Source organism: Perognathus longimembris, chromosome 1 (assembly GCF_023159225.1).
Source record: "Perognathus longimembris pacificus isolate PPM17 chromosome 1, ASM2315922v1, whole genome shotgun sequence".
NCBI lineage: Eukaryota > Metazoa > Chordata > Mammalia > Rodentia > Heteromyidae > Perognathus > Perognathus longimembris.
Window position 1 is genome coordinate 70,539,704 of NC_063161.1, and position 22,974 is coordinate 70,562,677.

Genomic DNA, 22,974 nt, shown 5'->3' on the forward strand with positions numbered 1-22,974 from the left:
CATTCCCCACTCTCATTTGTGACACTCAAATGACTTGTTTTCTACTCAGAAGCTTCTATGATGGGTGGACAAAATGTCACCTCCGCTGGGTGCCAGTGGCTCACAGCTGTAATCTTGAATATTTAGGAGGCTGAGACCCAGAGGATCAAAAAGTTCAAAGGTAGGGGCTAGGAATATGGCCTAGTGGCAAGAGTGCTTGCCTCGTATACATGAAGCCCTAGGTTTGGTTCCTCAGCACCACATATGTAGAAAATGGCCAGAAGTGGCACTGTGGCTCAAGTGGCAGAGTGCTAGCCTTGAGTACAAAGAAGCCAAGGACAGTGCTCAGGACCTGAGTTCAAGCCCCCCCCCCCCAAAAAAAGTTCAAAGACAGCCTAGGCAAAGAAAAAGGTTGGGAGATTTCATCTCCAAAATAACCAGGCTAGAAGTGTGTCTCAAGTGATAGAGCATTAGCCATGAGCAAAAAAAAAAAATAAGTAAAAAGCCTAATAAGAGTGCAAGGCCTTAAATTCAAGCCATAGTACCAACACACACACACACACACACACACACACACACACACACACACACCTCACAGCATAATCTGATAGTGTTTTCTATCCTAATAAATGTTCCCAGGACATCTTAAGCCCCAATGTTTTCTTATCTGGAAATTCTGCTGAGTAGACAGGCAGCCTCCACAAGCACAGCAGTGAAATAGACAGGACAGCAGAGCCCACACTGACAAAGGAACTGTCTTTATATACTACCAATGAAGTCAAGGCCTCTGGGCTTCTTAAGCCAGCACCATGTCGCTTGAGCCCCACCTCCATCGCATACCCTGCCCTTCCATCATCCAAAACATCCTTTTGTGACTTCCTTCTCTCAGCCTGGAAGCCTCCATCCATGTTGGTGTGGACACAGACCCTCTGCCCACCTCATCACCATGGTTTGCAACAAGGCAGATGGCTTTCTCCTACTCCCACAATCAGTGATCACATGTTGAGCCCATAGATGGTCAAGATTCTGTAATTTAACCATGATAGCCCAACTGATTGGCCCTTGAAAAGACGAAGAAGTTTTCTCTGATTCTAAATATACATTTGTGTTGGGTGTCAATGGCTCACACCTGTAATCCTAGCCAGTCAGGAGGCTGAGCGCTAAGGATCACAGTTCAAAGCCAACCTGGGCAAGAAGTCTGTGAGACTTTTTATCTCCAATTAGCCACCAAAAAAGCCAGAAGTGAAGCTGTGCCTCAAGTGGTAAGACTGCTAGCCTTGAGCCAAAAAAAAAGCTCAGGGACAGTGCCCCGGCCCCAAGTTCAAGACTCAGGACTAGCACAAAAATAAAATAAGTTGAGCCACTTCTCCATTATCTAACCTGGGCAATAGAATTGCCCATTGCTGTTATCTGAATGAGATACTAAACCCAGTACAGGCTTAATCATCACAGTATTAGCATAACACAGTTCTAGACACAGTACTCAATCACCAAAGTCTAAAGGAAAAAGAAAATCTGCTTTGGATTTTCTGTAGTTAGTGATCATAAGGAATTCACTTCCTATCTTTTCCCTCTTCTCTATTTAATAAATGGACAGATGGATTTTTTACAGTCAGAAAGCAGTGTCCTGACTGCCCCCCAAGGTTTTCTCCACAGTCATGAAGGAATAAGAACGAGCACAGACCTGGCCTGACATGATCCAGCCAGGAGGAAGAGGAGAACCATCTTGGAGAAACTTCTGACACAGTTGAGACAAACAGGGGACCCTAAATAGGTGGCCCCCGAAGACACATCCTGGTATCCCCTGGGGACCAGCACCTATGATAACAGTAAACTTGTGCAGTCTCCACTAAGACATGCATCCCCAAATGGCTTTACTGCCATGGGTTTTGCAGAGGTGAGGATGGGAGATCTTTCTGGGAGACTGGCTCTCAAGTTAACATGGGAATATTCACTCCAGGGGCCAATTAATCACACCATGCAGACAAATCTTCCTCAGGGCCCAAATTTTGTTTTCATGTTGAAATCCAGGTCCTTGTTATTATTTCTCACTTTGCCAGAAAACAGTTTCAGAAGAGTCTGATCTCACCTGCTGAGGCCTGTTGAATTTCCCCAGAGGAAAGAACTCAGGAAATGGAAGCAGATCATGGCCATCATTTCTCGCTCGCTCTCGCTATCTCCCTCCGTCCTCTCTCTCTCTCTCTTTTTCTCTTTCTCTCTCTCTCTTTCTCTCTTTCTCTGTCTCTCTGTCTCTCTGTCTCTCTGTCTCTCTCTCTCTCTCTCTCTCTCTCTCTGTCTCATGTTTTAATCTAAATGGAGGAGGAAGAGGAGGAGGAGCCGGGGGAGGGAGAGGGAGAGGAAGAAAGAGAAATCTCATTAAATCATTGCCAAAGAGATTATTACTTAAATTCTAGGAGGGAAAGCATTAAAATGCAAAAAAAGAGGTGGTCTTATGGACAGCTTGAACTTTCTTATTCTTTTTGTATGTCTTATTCTTTTTTTCTAAATAACTACACAGGATTTTCTTTTTGTAGCCAAAGAGAACTTTTTAATTTTTTGTGCCTCTCCTGGGGCTTAAGCTCAGGGAGTGGGCCCTGTCCCTGAGCTTTTTTCTTTTTTTTTTTTTTTTTTTTTTTTTTGCCAGTCCTAGGGGTTGAACTCAGGGCCTGAGCACTGTCCCTAGCCTTTTGCTCAAGGCTAGCACTCTGTCTTGAGCCACAGCACCACTTTCAGCTTTTTCTGTTTATGGGTGCTGAGAAATCGAACTCAGGGCTTCATGGATGCTAGGCAAGCACTCTACCTACCACTAAGTCTCATCCCCAGCCCCTCCCTGAGCTTTTTTCTTTTACTCAAGGCTGGTGCTCTACCACTTGACTCACGGCTCTACTTCCAACTTTTATTTTGGTGGTTAATTGAAAATAAGAGTCTCAGGGACTTTCTTGCCCAGGCTGGCTTTGAACTACAATCCTCAAATCTCAGCCTCCTGAGTATCTAGGATTATAGGCATGAGCCACCAGTGCCCGACACTCTTTGTTTTTTTAGAACAGTTCTCGCCTAGGATTCCTAAGTTTTGGGACTATAGACATGCATCACCACACCCAGAGTATTCTTTTATAACTTTTTTTCTTTTTTTAATTAACTAATTTATTGTCAAAGTGATTTACAGAGGGGTTACAGTTTCATATGTAAGGCAGTCAGTATATTTATCAAACGTGTTACCTCCTCCCTCATTTTTCTCTCATCTTTCCCCCTCCCTAATTCCCTTCCCTTTCTTTTATAATTTTATTTATATGTATTATATATGTGCATATATTACAAAATAAATTGTAATGTCTCTACTGCCAGTTCTGATTTTAGTGATTATTTTTCCATCTCTAGTTAGAGATTTCTAGATTTTTTTATCTTCATGAAAGAAATCATAAACCAACATGGGGGATAATAAAATAACACTGTGCGTGGGGGCCTGCACTAATGTGTCAAAGGTCACATAAAGGTGGTCACCAACCAGAGAGATGCCTGGCTCAAAGAACAAAATGTCAAAAATAGCCTCCTAAAAGAGGCAGACCCACATACTTCTTATCACCAGTGTCCCCAATTTATCTCAGTCTCCTGTCACCTGGGTAAGTGGCAGGTGGCAAATGAGGCCACTTCTCGTTCAATGAAGTACCTGCTCAGAACTTTTTAGAGATGGGGTAGATTTCTTCCACCGTGCCTGGGGGCCCCCTAGAGGAGAGACCAAATACTGCATTATTTACTTTTAGCAGATGTGAACATGTAATAAAGAACTGGCTCTAAATTGGGCTTTGATTTTTGTTTCCTCTGTGTGTGTGTGTGTGTGAGAGAGAGAGAGAGAGAGAGAGAGAGAGAGAGAGAGAGAGAGAATTTGTGTTTGGGGCATAAACTCAAGGCCAGAGTGCTGTCCCTACACTTTATGCTCAAGGCTAGCACTCTACCACTAGAGCCACAGCTCCACTTCTAATTTTTTGAGATTCACTGGAGATAAGAGTCTCACAGACTTTCCTCCCCCGGCTGACTTTGAACCACAGTCCTCAGATCTCAGCCTCCTGAGTAGCATGAGCCACCGATGTCCTATTAGTAAGTTTTTAATGAAAGTTGCATATAAGATGACTTCATACCTACATCTCCTCAATGGTTTCCCCCTTATATTTGCCAGGACTTGGTTTTCTGATCCAGGATCTTTTTGTGATCTTTGTCCAGTTTCGGCCTGGTGCTCACCACCTTGCTGGAGTGAATGCCCACCAGGGCAGCGGTGCCACTCACCTCCTCTGGCTGAAGGCTTACTGCTTCCTGCCAGCCTGGACAGCTCTGGCCATGCGATGACCTCCCCAGAGCCCTGTACAGCCTGTGCCTTGCCATCCCTCCAGCAGGGCATCATTGCCACACTCTACTTCTGCCTCAGCAATTTGGAAAGAGGGAAAGACATCAATTTCCTGTGAATGTGGGAAGGTCATGGAAATGCCTCCCCTGCCCCCCTTGCTTCCCTCAGATGTGACAAAGGATTGAACTTCATTTTGGCCCCTCCTGCTTCAGCAATGACTGAAAAGAAGAAACATTGGGCTTAGGTTCTTTCATTCTCAAATAATTTCACAACCCTTTTGACAAGACCCCCATAGTGGAGAGAGAGACAGAGACAGAGACAGAGACAAAGACAAAGACAGAGAGAGGAGGGAGGGAGGGAGGGAGGGAGGGAGGGAGGGAGGGAGGGAGGGAGGGAGGGAGGGAGGGAGGGAGGGAGAGACAGTAGAGGAATCTCAGCCCATGGGGCTGGGAGTATGGCCTAGTGGCAAGAGTGCTTGCCTCGTATACATGACCCCTGGGTTCAATTCCTCAGCACCACATATATAGAAAAAGCCGGAAGTGGTGCTGTGGCTCAAGAAGTAGAGTGCTAGCCTTGAGCAAAAAGAAGCCAGGGACAGTGCTCAGGCCCTGAGTTCAAGGCAAAAAAAAAAAAAGAATCTCAGCCTTTCGATTTCTCAGCACCACATAAACAGAAAAAGCAGGAAGTGGTGCTATGGCTCAAGTGGTAGATTCCACATCCCTCCAGAGTCCACCACTCAGAGACAGTCTCAAACAAAAAGATGGATTTACTAGGGAAGCAAAAAGCGAACTGACTGGCCAGGGACACAGCACAGACTTTGGAGCTGAAACTGTGACTGTAAAAAGTGGGCTGACCAGCCAGGGACACAGTGCAGACTCCAGAGCTAACACTGTGTAGCACAGATGTCAGGGGTTGACACGGGGCAAAGCAAGCAACAAACAAGTTAAGCAAAACATTTACAGAAGCAGAATTTTGGGGTCAGGTTGACCTAATTTGCTGCCCCCAACATTTCCTGCCATGTTTCCTAATCAAGATGGAATCAGCTCTGCTCCCTACAACATCCCTTTCAGCCTAGTCAAACCCTTGACTTATTTCATTATCATTGAGGGATGTGTACTGGACCAGTTTTATGGCTCCAATTCTTTGTACAAATAAAAATGCATTAACACATGGGCCAATCCAGCTTCCTGTGCCTCTAAGTGCCTAAGATTGGCCAGTGATATCTGTGAGGTGCACCTCTAGGAGGCCTTCATGCAGGTGCTCTCGCCTATTTAAATCTCCATCCAGTTACCTAGATAACTGGAACACCTGGAGGCAGTTACCTCTCTCCCTTCTCTGAGGTCACACCCTAATACATCTGGACACACCTTAATAAATCTGGACACACCTCCCACCCCAGGCTATGCCTGAGAGTGACTCTCTAGCCTGCCACATGTGCTTTATCCAATTTTCTTAGTAGAGCTAGTCAACTCCAGTCAACTCAGAGGAGTGGGAAGGTTACCACAAAAAGAGTGTCCCCCAAAAATCTTAGCTTCAGCAGATCCAAAGCAGCCTTCCAGCAAGAATCAGTTATGTGTGATGAAGTCCCATCTGCTTTTACCACAGTAGAGGTGCTTAGGGTGAAGATATAGATTGTTTCAGAAGTCTCTCAGGCTGTCCTTGATCTCAACCCATATGGAATGGGCAGATGCACTGACTCCCAGTGGCTCTAATAGAATGCCACACCTTCTGCTGGGTTGCCTACAACTTTCTGCATAGACTGGTTAAAGAACCATCTCTCACAAGTGCAAGTCTCCACTCTGGTACACTTGTTGCCACTGTTTTCCATGCTCCTAATTTATCCTGCCTCATTTTCCCAAAAACAACTCTGGTGCCTTGATCTTAAGGGGAGCTGATGGGTGAAGATCATCCATCTCCTGTAACTTCTTCAGGCTGACTCAGGGACCCTGACCCTACCTAGCCAGGAACCTATAATCTTAGCCTACTTTACCAAGAGGCTACCAGTATCATATGTCCATTAGTAGCTTTACTCCAGACTGGAAATTACATACAACAGTTAACTTTTAACAACTGCACAGACCTCTTCTTGGGCTACAACACTGTAGTCTTTTAGCACTCTGGTTTACAGAAGCATTTTCCTGACTGGCTGGGAAACTGATCTCTGATGGCCTAACAATGCCTAAATTATCTTTTCAGGCCTTAGACAGATCTCAATAAAGACACAATCTCAGGCCCACGAGCTTCCTTTCCTGAACAGGTATGCCAGCTCCAAATTCACTCCGTTAGGGCTTTGAGCAGATGCAGGGGGTTGGGATTTTAAACTATACCCCCATTTGACAAACTTAGCTTTACTACCCACTATCACAGATGACTGGCAAGTTCCTGCCCAGTTACTTTGTAGACAGACATGGACATTAAAAAGGCATGCTTACAAACTATTCTTCTAGGACCTCCTAGCTCCGATTAACTTTTGAAGGGCCAAACACAAGTGACTCTAGGATCTGACACCATCTCTGCCATCCCAGCAGTGGCTTACTGCCTCTGGATGCTCCATCACTTTGTCCCAGGAGAGACTTTTCCACCTTTTCAGTCTCTAGACTTGAACTCAGGACCTGAGTACTGTCCCTTAGCTCTCCAGCTCAAGGCTAGCACTCTGCCACTTTGAGCTCCACACAACTCCGTTCCCAGCACTCTGCTGGCCGATTAGAGACATAGACTCTCACGGGGACCTTTCTCTGCCTGGGCTGGCTTCAAGCTGCAGATTTTAGATCAATGAGTCTTACAAAAGGCCACTTTACTCCAACTAGAAGCAACAAGGTGGTCCACACAGAAGTAGTTTTTAAGTATGATCTTACCTGGAACTTATTAAGGGTCAAAGTTATGTCTGACTAACTTGTAGGAATCGTCTGTCCTTCCCTGTGGGTCTGTCCACAATTTTTACAGAAAACCTACAAGGCAAACTGGAGTAGCAATTAAACAATCATCTTGGTAGCCCTAATTTTTCCTTTATCTAATTTGAAACAAACATTTAGGACAATTTCACTTCCAAATTTCATATCTAGAAATGCAGTTCTTATTCTTTTTTTTAGAGAAAGTATTTTTTCTTTTTTATTTATTAATTTAAAAAATTTTTGAAACAGTGTTGTGCAAAAGGGGTACAGTTACATAATAGGGCAGTGTGTACATTTCTTGTGCTACCTTACACCCTGTTTTTCTTTCCCTTCCCTAGATCAGGTAGACATATATACAATACACAGCGTACCAAAAACATACACAGTAGCCACATGGCCTACACCAAAGGAAATTCACCTAGGACTTTAAATGTAATGTCAACAATAGAGTTTGCTTATCCTTGTCTTATATGGAACATACATACATAGCTTTTGAGCTATTGTGATCCACTGGGAGGTCTATTTTTGACCTTTATATGTTGAGTAGTTGTTTGATTTTAGTTACATAATGTAGGGTCACTGACCCAAACCTGTGGGAAATACCATTTGACAAGAGGTTTTTGGTTTCACAGACCTGGTCTCTACTGTCTCCCCCTCCCCCACACCTTAACAGTCATATATCAAGGAGATCATGCCCCTTTGTTTTCTGTGTTCTAGGCTTGTCTTGCTCAACATTATTTGTTCAAGTTCTGACCATTTCCCTGTGAATAACAATATTTCACCATTCCTAATTGCTATGTAGTATTCCATTGTGCATAGGTACCATATTTTTTGGATCCATTCATCTGTGGAGGGGCATCTGGGTTGTTTCCATATTTTGGCTATTGTGAATTGTGCCGTGATAAGCATGGAAGTACAAATGTCTTTTTGATATCTTGGGGTTTGGTGTTTAGGATAGATGCCTAGGAGTGGTATGGCTGGATCATAGGGTAGGTCTATATTGAGCTTTTTGAGAAACCTCCATACTGTTTTACAAAGTGGTTGTACTAATTTGCACTCCCACCAACAATAGAGAAGGGTTCCTCTTTCCCCGCACCCCCTCCAGCATTTGTTGTTGCCTGAGTTCAGAGTATAGGCCATTCTAACTGGGGTGAGGTGGTATCTCAGGGTTGTTTTTATTTGCATTTCCTTTACTACCAGGGATGTTGAACATTTCCTCATGTGTTTCTTTGCCATTTTTATATCTTCTCTTGTGAAGTCTCTCTTTAGCTCCTTTGCCCATTTCCTAATTGGTTTATTGGGCTTGGAGGGGCTTAGTTTTTTGAGTTCTCTGTAGATGACACATATCAGGCCTTTGTCTGCTGCTATGCTGGTAAATATCCTTTCTCATATGGCTGGCTGTCTTTCTATTTTGGTGGCTATGTCCTTAACTGTGCAGAAACTTTTTATTTTGTAGTAGTCCCATTTGTCGAGTCTCTCCCCTATGTGTTGTGCCCCGGGACTATATTCAGGAAGTTCCTTCCTGTGCCTATAAGTTCTAGCATCTTTCCTACTCTGTCCTTCAGTAGTTTCAAGGATTCATGTCTGATGTTGAGGTCCTTGATCCATTTTGAGTTGATCTTGATGCATGGTGATAGGCTAGGGTCTACTTTGAGTTTTCTACATATGGCTGCCTAGTTTTCCCAGCACCAGTAGTTGAAGAGGCTATGTTTTTTCCATTGTACATTGTTGGGGTCAGCTGTGCCTTTAAGGGACCACTGCTAACCTTGGCCTGCCCCTCCCCTTCCTGCCTTGGCAGGAAGAGAAGGCCCTGCTCCTGGGCAACACGTATGTAATGGAGGACACCCCAGAAACCCAATCCTTGGGGGGCTGGGCCTCCGCCCCACCAAAGGAGGTCCCCTGACATCACTTGATGGACAGCCCTCTGTGACCAATCTGCAATCCCTCTCTTGTGCCCACCCTCGGGGGTATTTCCAGTATCCAATTGTGAGTGCAATTTCCAATATCTAATCAAAACCCTGAAGCTGTGCACACATCCCCCTTGCTACACCCCTATGCCTTAACCAATCAATTTTAAATGTGTTGGTCCCTTGATCTGACCAATGACCCTTTCCAGATTCCTTCCTGCTACCAAATGTGCCAAACATGCTTTAGGATTATTTTTTAATTTCCCCAAGGTGTGTGTTGATTTGTTAAAAGATGCTATGATGTATGCTAAGTCTCTGCCTTCCCCAAAGAATGTATAAAACAGCTGGGAGCCCGAGGCTCAGGGCCTCTTAGTGTCACCAACGTGCTGTGTGCATGGAGAACCCAGCTAGCTTGAAATAAACGCCCTTTTTGCTGCTTACATTGGTCTTGGTCTCTGGAGGTCTTTTGGGGGATCCGAACTTGAGCATTTCACATCATGTGAGCCCACCAAATCTGTGCGCCAAGTCTAACTAAAATGATAGGTTACTTCAAACAGTTGCTATGAGGCAGATTGTAACTCCATTAGCCACCTGCATGTGACCTGGCATGCTCTGTAAGTGTTGTAACCTCATTGGCCACCTGTGTGTGGCAGGCCTGACCATGTGATGTTTGCCTTTATAACCCGACCCCAAGTGTGGCGCACGGTCCCAGCTCCTGAGTCTGGGCTGCAGCCCTGGCCAGTCAGTATACTTTTTACTTCCCCAATAAATCCATCATTTTACTTGAGACTGTCTGAGTGGTGGACTCTTGGAGGGATGGGGGATACCCACCCCTCGGACCCCATTACATTGTGGTCCCCTCCCATGGGGGGACCCCATTACACTCTTCAGAGGTGAAGAGAATGTCTAAGAGTTGCTGGACCTTGGCCCAGGTGGGTTGGTGAGTCAGGAAAAGCATTTCTAACAAAGAGGTTAGTGCCTGAGGTTTCTCCAAGAAGGGAGGATTCTATTGTTTCCAATTGAATAGATCACTAGAGGAGAAGGGGACATGAATCTCATAGAAGGATAGCCTCCTCCTCCATTGGGGGAGGCAGAATGGCCTTTGGCTGTTTAGGAAGCAGTGGCCATGTTTTCAAGGCCAAAACTGTAGTTGAAATTTTTTCAGGACCGAGGGCTACCCACCCAGTGCCAAGGTGGGCCATGCAAGCTGGCAGAAAGTAATTAGTTTTCCTGGGAAGAAACAATCACCAGATAACTTAGCTCTTTTTTCAAAATCTTTAAAATGTTGCAAGACCAGGTCTAGAGGAAGTTCCTCAGCGGATGCCACTTGTCCCATGTCTTCCTGTAAAATACATCCAATCACAATAATAGCAAGCAAAAGCAGAATCTAGAACAGACACAGATAGACACAATCATACACAGAACGCAGAACAAGATCAACAAATACACGTCCTCCACTATGAGTACCTTCAGAAGGGGGTCAAGGCGTCCCTTGACCATCCCGGCCTTAGAGAACTCCTGCGTCCAACTTCTCTCTGTCTCAGGCCTACAGACGGTGTACGTGCAGATTCAGACAGACCCACACAGCTGGGCCCACAGACATACAGACAGAACCACCCAGACAGGTCCAGAGACAGTGCTCTTTATAGCACACTTTACAGATACTCCCATTCAGATGGGCCCACAGACAGTGCTGCTTCCACTACACACCTTCACAGATGGGCCCACTCAGACGGGTCCACAGACACAGAAACAGGCTGGTCAACTAAGCTCAGACACACACACCTACACCTCGGAGGTTTCTTTTCCTCACCTGGGCATCTTCTCCTGCCCCCCACCAAAAAAAGAAGGTGGTTAAGGACTCCTCCCGGCTCATGTACCAGAAATGTTATAGGGCTCAAGGGAGGAGATTCCACATACCTCCAAGAGTCCACCACTCAGAGACAGTCTCAAGCAAAAAGATGGACTTACTGTGGAAGCAAAAAGTGAACTGACCGGCCAGGGACGCAGCACAGACTTGGAAGCTGAAACTGTGACCATAAAAAGCAGGCTGACCAGCCAGGGACACAGTGCAGACTCAGGAGCTACACTGTGACCCCAAGCAGTCCTCAAGTTGGGGTTTATAAAGGTAAAAGCATAGCACATGATAGGGCCCATGATCAAAGGATCGAGATTGACCCAATGTGAAAGTATAACAAAGTTTATTTCATGTCAAGCATCAATATCACTAGCTAACCAGCCAGGGCCACTCCTTAGAGAGTGACCCTTCCCAGATCTCACAGGCTACTTTTAAAGCAAAGTAATTGCAAACTTCAATGCCAACAGCTGCCCTTTAACACCATTGGCTCACACTAGGGAAATCCCAGCGTGGGTTTTCCTGATTGGCTATCTACCCTTTCAGTTACTTATTTTGGCTTTGATATCTGGAACTGGCCTCGGTTTCAGAAACTGACAGCAGATGGTCACATAGCACTGATGCAGGGGGTTCATGCAGGGGGTAGAGCAAGTCACAAATGGGTTAAGCAAGCTGTTTACAAAAGCAGAATTCTGCGGTCAGGCTGACCTAGTACCAACTTTATTTTAACAATTGCTACCATGTTTTCCCATTACCACTAAGCAAGCTGGGGCAGGCTAAAACAATCCAGTACTCAATCATAAGTAAACCAATCCAACAGTTACCATGGTATTTCTACTACTATTATGGTTATTTCTATAGTGTATGAATATGATCTTTTTTTTACTGTCCGTTACCACATTTGCTACCTATGTACAGAGGGGAACAAGGGCTCCCTATATTTTAAATGTCAAACTACAAGAAACTAGTCTCATGGGTGGGGGTGCATCCCTCTAGCATGGAGTAATCACCAGGGTTTAGAAGCTGTTATAATTTTAACACTAAAACTTACTATATTTAGTCATTCAGGTCCTCAGGTTAGTCCTTACACCCAGATGTAGGGGGTTGACACAGGGGGTAGAGCAAGCAACAAACAAGCAAGCAAGCCATTTACAGAAGCAGAATTTTGGGGTCAGGTTGACCTAATCTACTCCCCCAAACATTTCCTACCATGTTTCCCTAGTCAAGATGAAGTCATCTCTGCTTCCTACAACACTAGCCTTGAGCAAAAGAGCTCAGGGATAGTGCCCAGGCCCTAAGTTCTAGCACCACAACCAACAAAGAAAAGAAAAAAAAAGTGTATGAGTGCCAAGTTGATACTAAACCAAGGAATTGTAATTATGTATCTAAAAACAAACCAGAGATATGGCCTGGGTATTTATGGCTAACAAATTATCTGGGGGTCAAAACTAGGATTTTTCCATTTAATTAGCCAAACTTCCCAATCTTCTGATTAATGAAGACTAATCAGAAAGTGATTTGATCTTTATTGTGAAGCATGACTCAGAAAATCCGATCATTTACAGTCATGCTCCAATGGGGTTTTCTTCATAAACATTTTCCCTAGACCTTCACTTATTTCAGATTCTTATGTTTTAAGTCAAAGAACACAGCCCTGGATGCATTCTTCCAAGCCTAATTTGATCAAAAAGAAATTAATTTTCTTTTGGTTGGCTATAAGGCTTGAACTCAGGGCCTGTGCACTGTCCCTGAGTTTTTTCACTCAAGGCTAGCACTGGACCCACTTCAGCCACAGTGCCACTTCTGGTTTTCTGGTGGTTAATTGAAGATAAAAGTCCCACAGACTTTCCTGCCTCGACTTGCTTTCAACCATGATCCTCAGATCTCAACCTCCTGAGTGTGAGCCACTGACACCCGGCTAGAAATCACATTTATGCTCTGAGTAGCAATGTGCAGCCTAGGATTTTCTCTTTATGGCTGAAACCTCACTATTACATTTTCACAGTCCTTTTCTGTAAATGAAGAAACCAACCTCCCCCTCCTCAGGCTCATTCTGATTATTCTAACTCTATAGAGGAACCTACACGCAACAGGTAATTACATGCACTTAAATGCACATTTCACCATTGCTCTCCTTGTGAATGTCCAACTTTGTCTGTAAATCACCAAAGCAGAAGCTTTCATCTGACTCTTGTCTCTCTCCCACCCTTAGAAAACCTTACAGGGAGCCAGGCATCAGGGGCTCATGTCTTTAGTCTTAGCTACTCAGAGGCTGAGATCTGAGGATCATGGTTCAAAACCAGCCCAGGCAGGAAAATCTGTGAGATTCTTATCGCCAATTAATCACTCAAAATCCAGAAGTGGCGCTGTGGCTCAAGTGGTAGAGCACTAGTCTAGAGCACAAAGAGGCTCAGGGATATCACCTGAGCCCAGGGTTCGAGCCCAAGGTTCAAGCCCTGGGACCAGCAAAAAAAAAAAAGAGTAGAAAATTACTTGCTTGGGCTGGGAAGGTGGCTTAGCGGTATAGTGCTTGCCTAGCATGCATGAAGCCCTGGGTTCTATTCCTCAGTACCATATAAACAGAAAAGGCTGGAAGTGGCGCTGTGGTTCAAGTGGTAGAATGCTAGCCTTGAGCTGAAGAGCTCAAGGACAGTGCCCAGGCCCAGAATTCAAGCCCCATAATGGACCAAAAAAAAAATTACTTGCTCTAAGTAATTAAGTAATTACTTTCTCTTAGTGGAAAAGCTTCCTGTAAGGTTTTCTTTCTTCCTTCCTTCCTTCCTTCTTTTCCTTTTCTTTTTCTTTCTTTTTCCAGTCCTGGGACTTGAACACAGGGCCTAAGTGCTGTCCCTGAGGTCTTTTGCTCAAAACTAGCTCTCTACCACTTTGAGACACAACTCTTATTTCCAGATTTTAATAAATATTTCCAGAATACCTCAAGCTCCAACATTATCTTATCTGGAAATTCCTTGTCAGAGACTTATGAACTTCAATAAGCATATAAGTCAAATGACCAGCACAGCATTGTTCATGCTGACACATATTGACATTGTGTGTGTGTGTGTGTGTGTGTCTGTGTCTGTGTCTGTGTGTCTGTGTGAGCACATGTGCGCACCAATCTTGGAGCTTGAACTCACAGCCTGGGTGCTGTCCCTGACCTTCTTTAGTCAAGGGTGGCACTCTACCACTTGAGCCACACCTCCACTTATGGCTTTTTTGTTGTTTAATTAGAGATAAGAGTCATAGAGGCTTTGCTACTTGGGCTGGCTTTGAGCCACGGTCCTCAGATCTCAGCCTCCAAAGTCACTGGGGTTACAGGCTTGAGCCACCAGTGCCCAGCCACCATGCATTACCTTTTGATAAACCAAAGGAGCTTCTTCTGAGTTGGTCCACAGACTTCCTTCTCAAACTGAAATCTCCATTATAAGTGTAATGCAATGAAAGACATTTGCTGGGTGCAAGTGATCATTATTTTCACTAACTACCATAATGAGAGAGCACCATCACAATGAGACTTATGACTCTGTAACACTCCCCATCTGCCCACATCCATGCACATTATCTAACTCAACTTATAAGAAGATGTTTCCTCTGGCTCTAGACATAGATTTGAGCCACTTCTCCATCTCAATTACAGAGTTCAGGTGATAGGATTCTCCATAAATGTTACCTGCCAGAGTAAAAAAAAAAAATCCTTTGTGTTTTTGGTTCTTTTGACTCATAAAGCTCTCTTTCTTTATAATTATCCCCACACCCTTTTCCATGGGAGAAAAATCTAAATTTGGCCAAGCATGGGTGGTTCACACCTGTCATCCCAGCTACTCAGTAGGTTGAGATCTGAGGATGGTAGTTCAAAGCCAGCCTGGGCAGGAAAGTGTGTGAAACTCGGATTTCCAATCAAATCACTAAAATGCCAGGAGCAGCGCTGTGGCTTAAAGTGGCAGAGCACCAGCCTTGAGCAAAGAAGCTCAGGGACAGCACCCAGGCACTAAGTTCAAGTTCCAAGGACTGGCACCAAAAACAAATTTAAATTTGTTTTTTACAGCTAAGACATGCCTTCCTGACTACCCACATGTGTCTTGGAGAGTGACTGAAGGCGTGAAAAGAAGAACAAACTTGATGTGGAGATGAGCCAGGAATGGGAGGAATACAAACGTTAAGAAGTGAAATATTGGGCTGGGGATATGGCCTAGTGGCAAGAGTGCTTGCCTCATATACATGAGGCCCTGGGTTCGATTCCCCAGCACCACATATACAGAAAATGGCCAGAAGTGGCGCTGTGGCTCAAGTGGCAGAGTGCTAGCCTTGAGCAAAAAGAAGCCAGGGACAGTGCTCAGGCCCAGAGTCCAAGCCCCAGGACTGGCCAAAAAAAAAAAAAAAAAAGAAGTGAAATATTCCCCTATCCTAGAGGACATAGGATGCCAGCAGAGGCAAATGGGGGACACTAAATAGAGGTCTTCAGGGACTCAAAGCCAGGAGAAGCATGCTGGCTATGTTCTGGGGACCATTGCCCAAGATACCAATTAATATGTGTCATCTCTACGGAAATAATCATCCCCAGGAGGCTTTACTTGGAGTTTGTTTGCAGGGGTGAGGAAAGGAGATTGTCTGAAGGAGTCTGGCTCTGAAGTGAATGATTATGAGGACATTTCCTCTGGATCAGCTAACAATGCTGAGAAACCATTCCTACAGGCTTTCCTACCCTCTCCACAGGGCCCAGGTGAGAAGACAGAGAAAGATCAAACCTTTCTTGCCCACCAGTCCCTTTTCTTAATTTTCCCAAGTGCCATATAGAAAAGAAATTGAGCTGTGCACCAGTGGCTCACACCTGTAAACCTAGTGACTCAGGAGGCTGAGATCTGAGGACCACAGTTTGAAGCCAACCAGGGCAGGAAAGCCTGTAAAACACTTATTTCCTGAAGCACCAAGAAAAGCTGGAAGTGGAGCTGTGGCTCAGTGGTAGAGTGCTAGCCTTGAGCAGAAAAGCTCAGGGACAGTGCTCAGGCCCTGAATTCAATCCTCAAGATTAGCAGAAAGAGACAGGAAGGAAGGAAGGAAGGAAGGAAGGAAGGAAGGAAGGAAGGAAGGAAGGAAGGAAGGAAGGAAGGAAGGAAGGAAGGAAGGAAGGAAGGAAGGAAGGAAGGGAGGGAGGGAGGGAGGGAGGGAGGGAGGGAGGGAGGGAGGGAGGGAGGGAGGGAGGGAGGGAGGGAGGGAGGGAGGGAGGGAGGGAGGGAGGGAGGGACAGGGAGGGAGGGAGGGACGGGAAGGGAGGGAGGGAGGGAGGGACAGGGAGGGAGGGAGGGACGGGAAGGGAGGGAAGGGAAGGGAGGGAAGGGAAAGGAGGGAAGGGAAGGGAGGGAAAGGAAGGGAGGGAAAGGAAGGGAGGGAAAGGAAGGGAAGAAAGGAAAGAATGCCAACAGCAACCATCAATATTTATTGATATTGAGCCTGCCAAGGGAGAAGCAGAGTTTACAGAGACTTCTGATAGCTGTCTCCTAAATCAAGCCCATGAAAACCATGATATTGACAGGAGATAATTCTGGTAAGAAGGCCCAGTCAAGCATTCTTCAAGGTAATTCTTTCACCAACAGGGATGTCAGCCTCCATTCCCTGGATGTTTTGAAGAAGATCCAATCATAGGCTTTCCTTCAGGCAAGCTGGGTATCTTTACAACAACCCTGCAAAATAAGAGATCAAGCAGGAGCTAAGACTTTTACATAGGGGGAAAAGTCCCTAAGTGGAAAGGTAAGTAATATGATAAAGTGACATTGTCATTCTGGTTTACAACAAAGAATCATCCACTGATGAAGATGAATGGACATTGATTGATTATTGATTGACTGATTGAGAGATGACTTGTGTGCAGGAATCAGAATGCATCTGCCTGGGAATTTGTTATTGACTTCCTAGTTCCCAGAAGGCTGTGGGGCCTGTCCTGGGTGGAGAAATACCATCAGGATGGATGGTTTTGTCCCAGAACAGAGATCCTAGGGGCAGAAAGAAAGAGTCAGCAGAGTCCTCACCTGCTTCTCAAAACTACTCCTTTGTTTCCACCACCTGGAGACGATCGGCTGGCTCCTTGGGTCTCCTGGTGCTCTCCGGAGAGGAGAAGCAGCTAGAGGAGGCTGATTGGTGCTTCCAGGTCCTCCACCATCTCCCCAAGCCCAGAAGTACAAGCTCCAAAAGAGTGAACAAGAGACACAGCCCGCTGACCCCGAACATGGTCTTGAGGAAGATGGACTTCTCCGAAGGGCGGGACGAGTGGCAGGTGATGATGCCCAGGCAAGGCTCTCGGCGACACGCAAAGGAGTTGGGCATCTTGAACCCATACAGATGGTACTGCCCACCCAGTGCTGCCCCCTCAAGGACCAAACGAGCCCCCAGCTGTGCCACATAGGCCCAGAGCAGGCTGCGTCTCCCAGCCTCCCTCCCCTCTCTTTTGCAGCTCACTTCCTCCTTCACTTTCCCTGGTTCTTCCCAGTGCCCAAGCACATGATACAGGGCAAAGGCCATGTAGAGGGCACTGGGGACAGCCACTAGGATGACCTGAAAAGCCCCAAAGCGCAGTGGGGAGAGGGGGTGGAAGGCATCATAACAGGCCTCCTTGCAGCCTGGCTCCTGGGTGTGACACACAAATTCACTCTGATCACCTCCATAGACTCCAGGCCCATTGACAGCCAGCAGCACCAGGCGGAATCCCAGAAGTATGGGAAGCAGGAGGCGCCCCACTGGGGTGGAGTGGCGTCCGTCCTCAGCCAACAGCTGCCACAGGAGCCTGCCACACATTCTGTCATGGGGCAAGGCGACCGCAGTCAGGACAGGTGTGTTGCTCACTGGCTTGTGAAGGAGCTCCAGGTCCCACTGTCACTGAGTCCCCACAGCATAACACAGGCTCTGTGCAGGTCACCCACGGAAACACAAGGATGCAGGGATGGGCAGGGTCCCACAGTCCCTTTCAAGAGCCTGTCTCCAATGACCTAAAGTCCTCTCATAAGACCCCACCTCTTAAAGGTCCACCTCTTAAAGGTCTCTAGTACCCTGCTATACTGCCACTTTGTGGACCAAATCTTTACATACAGACTTTTAGGAAATCCCCATAGTGATTATTCAATTTTACAAGCCATAGTAAATATCAAGCCTCTGATTGTGTCTATTAGTTAATGAAATAATCTATATAAGATACTATTGTGATGAATGTGTGTAGGTGTAACCTCTCTCTCTCTCTCTCTCTCTCTCTCTCTCTCTCTCTCTCTCTCTCTCTCTCCTTTTCTTGCCTTCTCCCTCCCTCCACCCCCCCCCACATACCCTTTGTGCTGGTCCTTGAGACTAAAACTCATAGTCTGGGTGCTGTCCCTCAGCTCTTTTGCTTAAGCCTAGTGCTCTACCACATGAGCCACAGCTCCGCATCTGGCTTTTTGGTGGTTGATTGGAGGTAAGAGTCTCACTGACTTTTCTGCCCCAGCTGGCATCAAGCCACAGACCTCAGATCACAGCTTCCTGAGTAGCTGGGATTACAGGCATGCACCACCAGTGCTCAGCTCCTTCCTTTCTTCTGTCTCATATTTCAGTGCAGATGGAATGGAGAACTCTTCCAGTAGGAACCCTTTGTCTTTCTTTCCCTCCCTTCCTTGATCTCTTTCCCAAAGATTAACAGTAAGGTAGAAGGGTGGGCCAGGTCCTGGTGGCTCACGCCTGGAGTCCTAGCTACCTAGGAGATTGAGATCTGAGGATCATGATTTGAAGCCAGCCTAGGTAGGAAAGACCACAAGACTCTTATCTCCAATTAGCCACCAGAAAACTAGAAGTGGAGTTGTGGCTCAAAATAGTAGAGTGCTAACCTTGAGTAGAAAAGCTCAAGGGCAGAGCCCAGGCCCTGAGTTCAAGCTCCACAACTGACAGAAGAAGAAAAAAACAGGCAAACTGGACACCAGTGGCTCACACCTGTACCCTTAACTACTCAGGTGGCTAAGATCTGAGGATTGCAGTTCAAAGCCAGCCCAAGCAGAAAGGTCCATGAGATTCTCATTTCCAATTAATCACCCAAAAGCCAGAAGTAGAGTTGTAGGCTCAAGTGGTAGAACTCCAGCCTTGAGCAAAAAAGCTGAGTGAGAGGAGGAGGCCTTAAGTTCAAGCCCTGGGACCAGCACCAAAAAGAAGGAAGGAAGGAAGGGAGGGAGGGAGGGAAGGGAAGGGAAGGAAACTTGCTAGAGTTTCTGGCTTCTAATTGCTGACACTAACTAAAGAAACACATATTGTTGGAGGAATCATTTGCAGATAAGTTGGCCTGTGACTTAGCATCTGATCTCTTAGTCAGTGAAGCAGCACCAAGGAACCTCAAAAGCTGGGAGGAGAAGGAAATCCTAGAGGCTAAACAGATTTTCAAATATCTCACCTGGTTTTTTTAAACTCCATCATGAATTTGGTAAGAAATTTTCAAAGAATCTCATGTTCTTTTGAAGAAAAAAATCAGGATTTTACTAGGGACAGAATCCATTTTAGAAAATTATGAGTTTCCAGGTACTGGTGGCTCATACCTATAATCCAAGCTACCCAGTATGCTGAGATCTGAGGATCGTGGTTCAAAGACAGCCCAGGAAGGAAAGTCCATAAGACTCTTGTGTCTGATTAACCAGAAAAAAAAAAAAACAGAAGTGCATCTGTGGCTCAAGTGGTAGAGTGCCAGCCTTGAACAAAAAAAGCCAAGTGAGAGTGCAAGACCCTGAGTTCAAGCCCTAGTACCAGCACAAAAGAAAGGGGGGAGAAGAGGAGAAGGATAAGGAGGGGGGAGGAGGGGGAAGAAGAGAAGAAGGAGAAGGAGAAAAGAGAATCAAATGGTAAAAAGAAAAGAAGTTCCAAGAAATACAGACCCAGTCCCATCTCAGTCCACCTGGCCTAGAAAACATTCTGGATGTTTCTATCCCCAATGAAACCATGAAGCAACAACACAACACTAGCCTCAGCAAGAATGTAAAACTGCAGGCCACAAGTTCCTAGATCTTGTCTGATATTTAATAACCATCCTCAGGTGATTTCCATGCTTCCTTGGAGAAGCTGACTTTCCCTAGAGCGCAGGGCCACCCACCCCAGCTAACAGCAGCGGCCCCCCCAGAGCCAGCCCGGCCCCCCCACCTGCAGCCCCTGCCCCCCACCTGTGGCTCCAGCCCCCCACCTGCAGCCCCAGCCCCACACCTCACCTGCAGCTCTGCACAGAAGCACTCACCACAGGCAAAGAGACATAAGGGAGTCCTGGGGCAGGAGGCAGGCAGTGTCCCAGCAATGGCCTGGGTCCTGGCCCTGCCTCCTGCTGCCACCCACTCCTTCCCCAGCTCTGTTCATTCCTGACAGCCTCAGGGCAGCAGGGGGAAAAAAAAGTGGGGCTGGAAGAGCTCTAGAGAACAACTTCTCTTTAGAGACTAACTTCACTCCTCCACCAAGAGCTTTTGTTGGTTGCATCATGTCTACAGCAGTTTGGGGGTGGGTGTGCTATTTTTCACTGTAGAAAAGAAAAAAAAAGGGCACTGGGCTCTGGTGGCTCACACCTGTCATTCTAGCTACTCATGAGGCTGAGATCTGAAACTCAAAGCTCAAAGCTAGCCTGGGGCAGAAAAGATCATGAGATTCTTACCTTCAATTAACTAGCAAATACACACACACACACACTCCCAGAACCAGAGCTGTGGCTCCAGTGGTAGATGCCAGCCTTCAGTGAAAAGTAATCCTAGCTACTCAGGAGACTGAGATCTGAAGATTGCAGTTTGAAGTCAGCCCAGGCAGAAAAGTCCTTGAGACTCTCATCTTCACTAAACTATTCAGAAAAAGCTGTAAGTGGGGCTGTGGCTCAAGTGGTAAAGCATTTGTCTTAAGAAAAAGAACCTCAGAGGCAGCACCTAGGCTGTGTTCAAGCCCCAGGACCAGCACAACAACAACAACAACAACAACAACAACAAAAAGGCTAAAGAACATCACCCAGTCCCTGAGTTCAAGCCCTAGTACTTGGGTGTGGGGGGGAGGGGAGAAAGGAACGAGGGAGAAAAATAAAGCTCAGAGGAGTAGTGACTCCTTCCCAGAGTTGCACAGCAGCTCCTACCTTGCTTTTGGGATGTTTTCTCCTCTCCTAAGATGACTCAGGGTTGGACATGCTTCCATCTTCTAGGCTTCCACAGTGAGCATGGGATGCTGTCCTTCTAGAGAGTGGCAACAGGGCACAGGCATGGGCAGGACAGGGTGCATCTAAACCCTCCTCTCTCTGATCCAAAGCCAGCCTGGTGCACTGCTTGAGATACCCACCATGCGAACCCATTTGCTGCTGAGAAGCCTGCAACTCCCTGCAAACATCCCCTCCCCTGGGCTGCCCAAGGCCTAAATCCAAACACAGGCCCCTGGATCCCAATGCTCACCCAGAGGAGTTTGATGTCTTCTAGAACAAACCCCATCCTCCAGGAAGGAGTACTAAAAGACTAGCGAAGCTATGCGGGATGCCTTGCTAACCACCCAGCCAAACACTAACTTGTTTAACTCTCATTACAGCTGTAGGAAGTAGATATTGATGGCATCTTCCTGTAACAAAGCAGTAAGGTTACTGCACATTGTAGCACACACCTGTAATGCCAGCCATTCAGAAGGTGAAGGTAGGAGGATCTCCATCTAAATGCAGCTCAGGAAAAAGCATGAGTCTTTATCTTAAAAAAATAAAATAAAATAAAAAAGAGTGTAGGGTCTGGGAACATGGCTTAGTGGTAGAGCGCTTGCCTAGCATGCATAAAGCCCTGGGTTCTATTCCTCAGCACCACATAAAGAGAAAAAGCCAGAAGTGGCGCTGTGGCTCAAGTGTTAGAGTGCTAGCCTTGAGCAAAAAAAGAAGCCACAGACAGTGCTCAGACCCTAAGTCCAAGCCCCAGGACTGGAAAAAAAAGAAAAGAAAAGTACAAGTGGTAAAGCACAAGTGAGAGGCTCTGAGTTCAACCCCTAGTACCGGAGGAAAAGAAAAGGAAAGAAACTAAAGCACAAAGAGGTGAAATTCTTCTGCCAAATGAGACAAGGAGGGAAGAAGGCTGATAGAAGCCAAGAATGATTCTAGAGTCACATTTTCCCCTCTCCCTAAACTGCTGCTCACAGAGGAGAAACTGAGTCAGGTCTGCTTCGTACCTTTTTACTCATGGCACATGACTATATTCTTGGAAACCAAGAACTTTGTCCTCACCATTCAGAGCTGTGCCCAGCCACCAGAGGCCCTGGCTAAGTATCTGCTGTGGGGGCAGAGAGTGGGGCGACACACAGGCCTAGGCAATAGGGACATTATTTTTTTTTCCCAAAGTGGCATGAATTTCTCCTGATTCCTCAATGGTTCTATTTATAACCATCCACGGCCGGGCAGGGTGGGTGGCAGGGTGGGTGGCACAAGTCTGTGCCAGGGGGCTGGAAGGAGAGGAGAGCCGCCTAATTATTTCTCAGTTGTCGTCAGGAGTGTAAAACACTAAGACAAAACTTCTCTTTCACCATCTCCTGGTGAAGGATTAGTGCCAAGAAAAAAGCCCCCGGGGCTAAAGGCAGCACTCATTCCATTCCTTCATTCCACCCACAATGCTCTCCTTGTCTCTCCTTGCTATGGAGCCTCCAGAGGAGGGCAGTCCCCTCCCACTGCCACAGGTTGATGGTGTGTGCCAAGACCCAGAGCAGCCAAAGGGCAGACATCACCCAGCCCAGGCAGGAATGGAAGGAAGGGTGGTGCCGAGTATCTCTGTGCCCAAGAACAATGGAAGCAACAATCTTTCTTTCTTTTTGTTTTTTGTTTGTTTGGTTGGTTGGTTTTTTTTCTTTTTTCTTTTTTGTCAGTCATGGGGCTTCAACTTAGGGCCTGGGCACTGTCTCTGAGCTCTTTCACTCAAGGCTAGTGCTCTACCATTTTGAGCCACAGCTCCACTTCTGGCTTTTCCTTCATGGACTTTCCTGCCTGAGCTGACTTTGAACTGCAATCCTCAGAACTCAGCCGCTTGAGTAGCTAGG

General features: G+C 46.3%; 1 protein-coding gene across 1 annotated transcript; it reads right to left on the reverse strand.

Annotated features, from left to right (window-relative positions):
* Positions 1-16,571: 16,571 nt before the first annotated feature.
* On the reverse strand, positions 16,572-17,757 carry Gjc3 (gap junction protein gamma 3). The gene is made up of 2 exons (XM_048368050.1): positions 16,995-17,757; positions 16,572-16,649 (listed from the first exon to the last, which is right to left on the reverse strand). Exon 1 carries the CDS (start codon positions 17,755-17,757, stop codon positions 17,008-17,010), a length of 750 nt encoding a protein of 249 aa, XP_048224007.1. The 3' UTR covers positions 16,572-16,649; positions 16,995-17,007.
* Positions 17,758-22,974: the final 5,217 nt, after the last annotated feature.

Coding starts and splice junctions, on each gene's coding strand:
- Gjc3 (XM_048368050.1), bottom strand. CDS start 17,757: ATGTGTGGCAGGCTCCTGTGGCAGCTGTTGGCTGAGGACGGACGCCAC.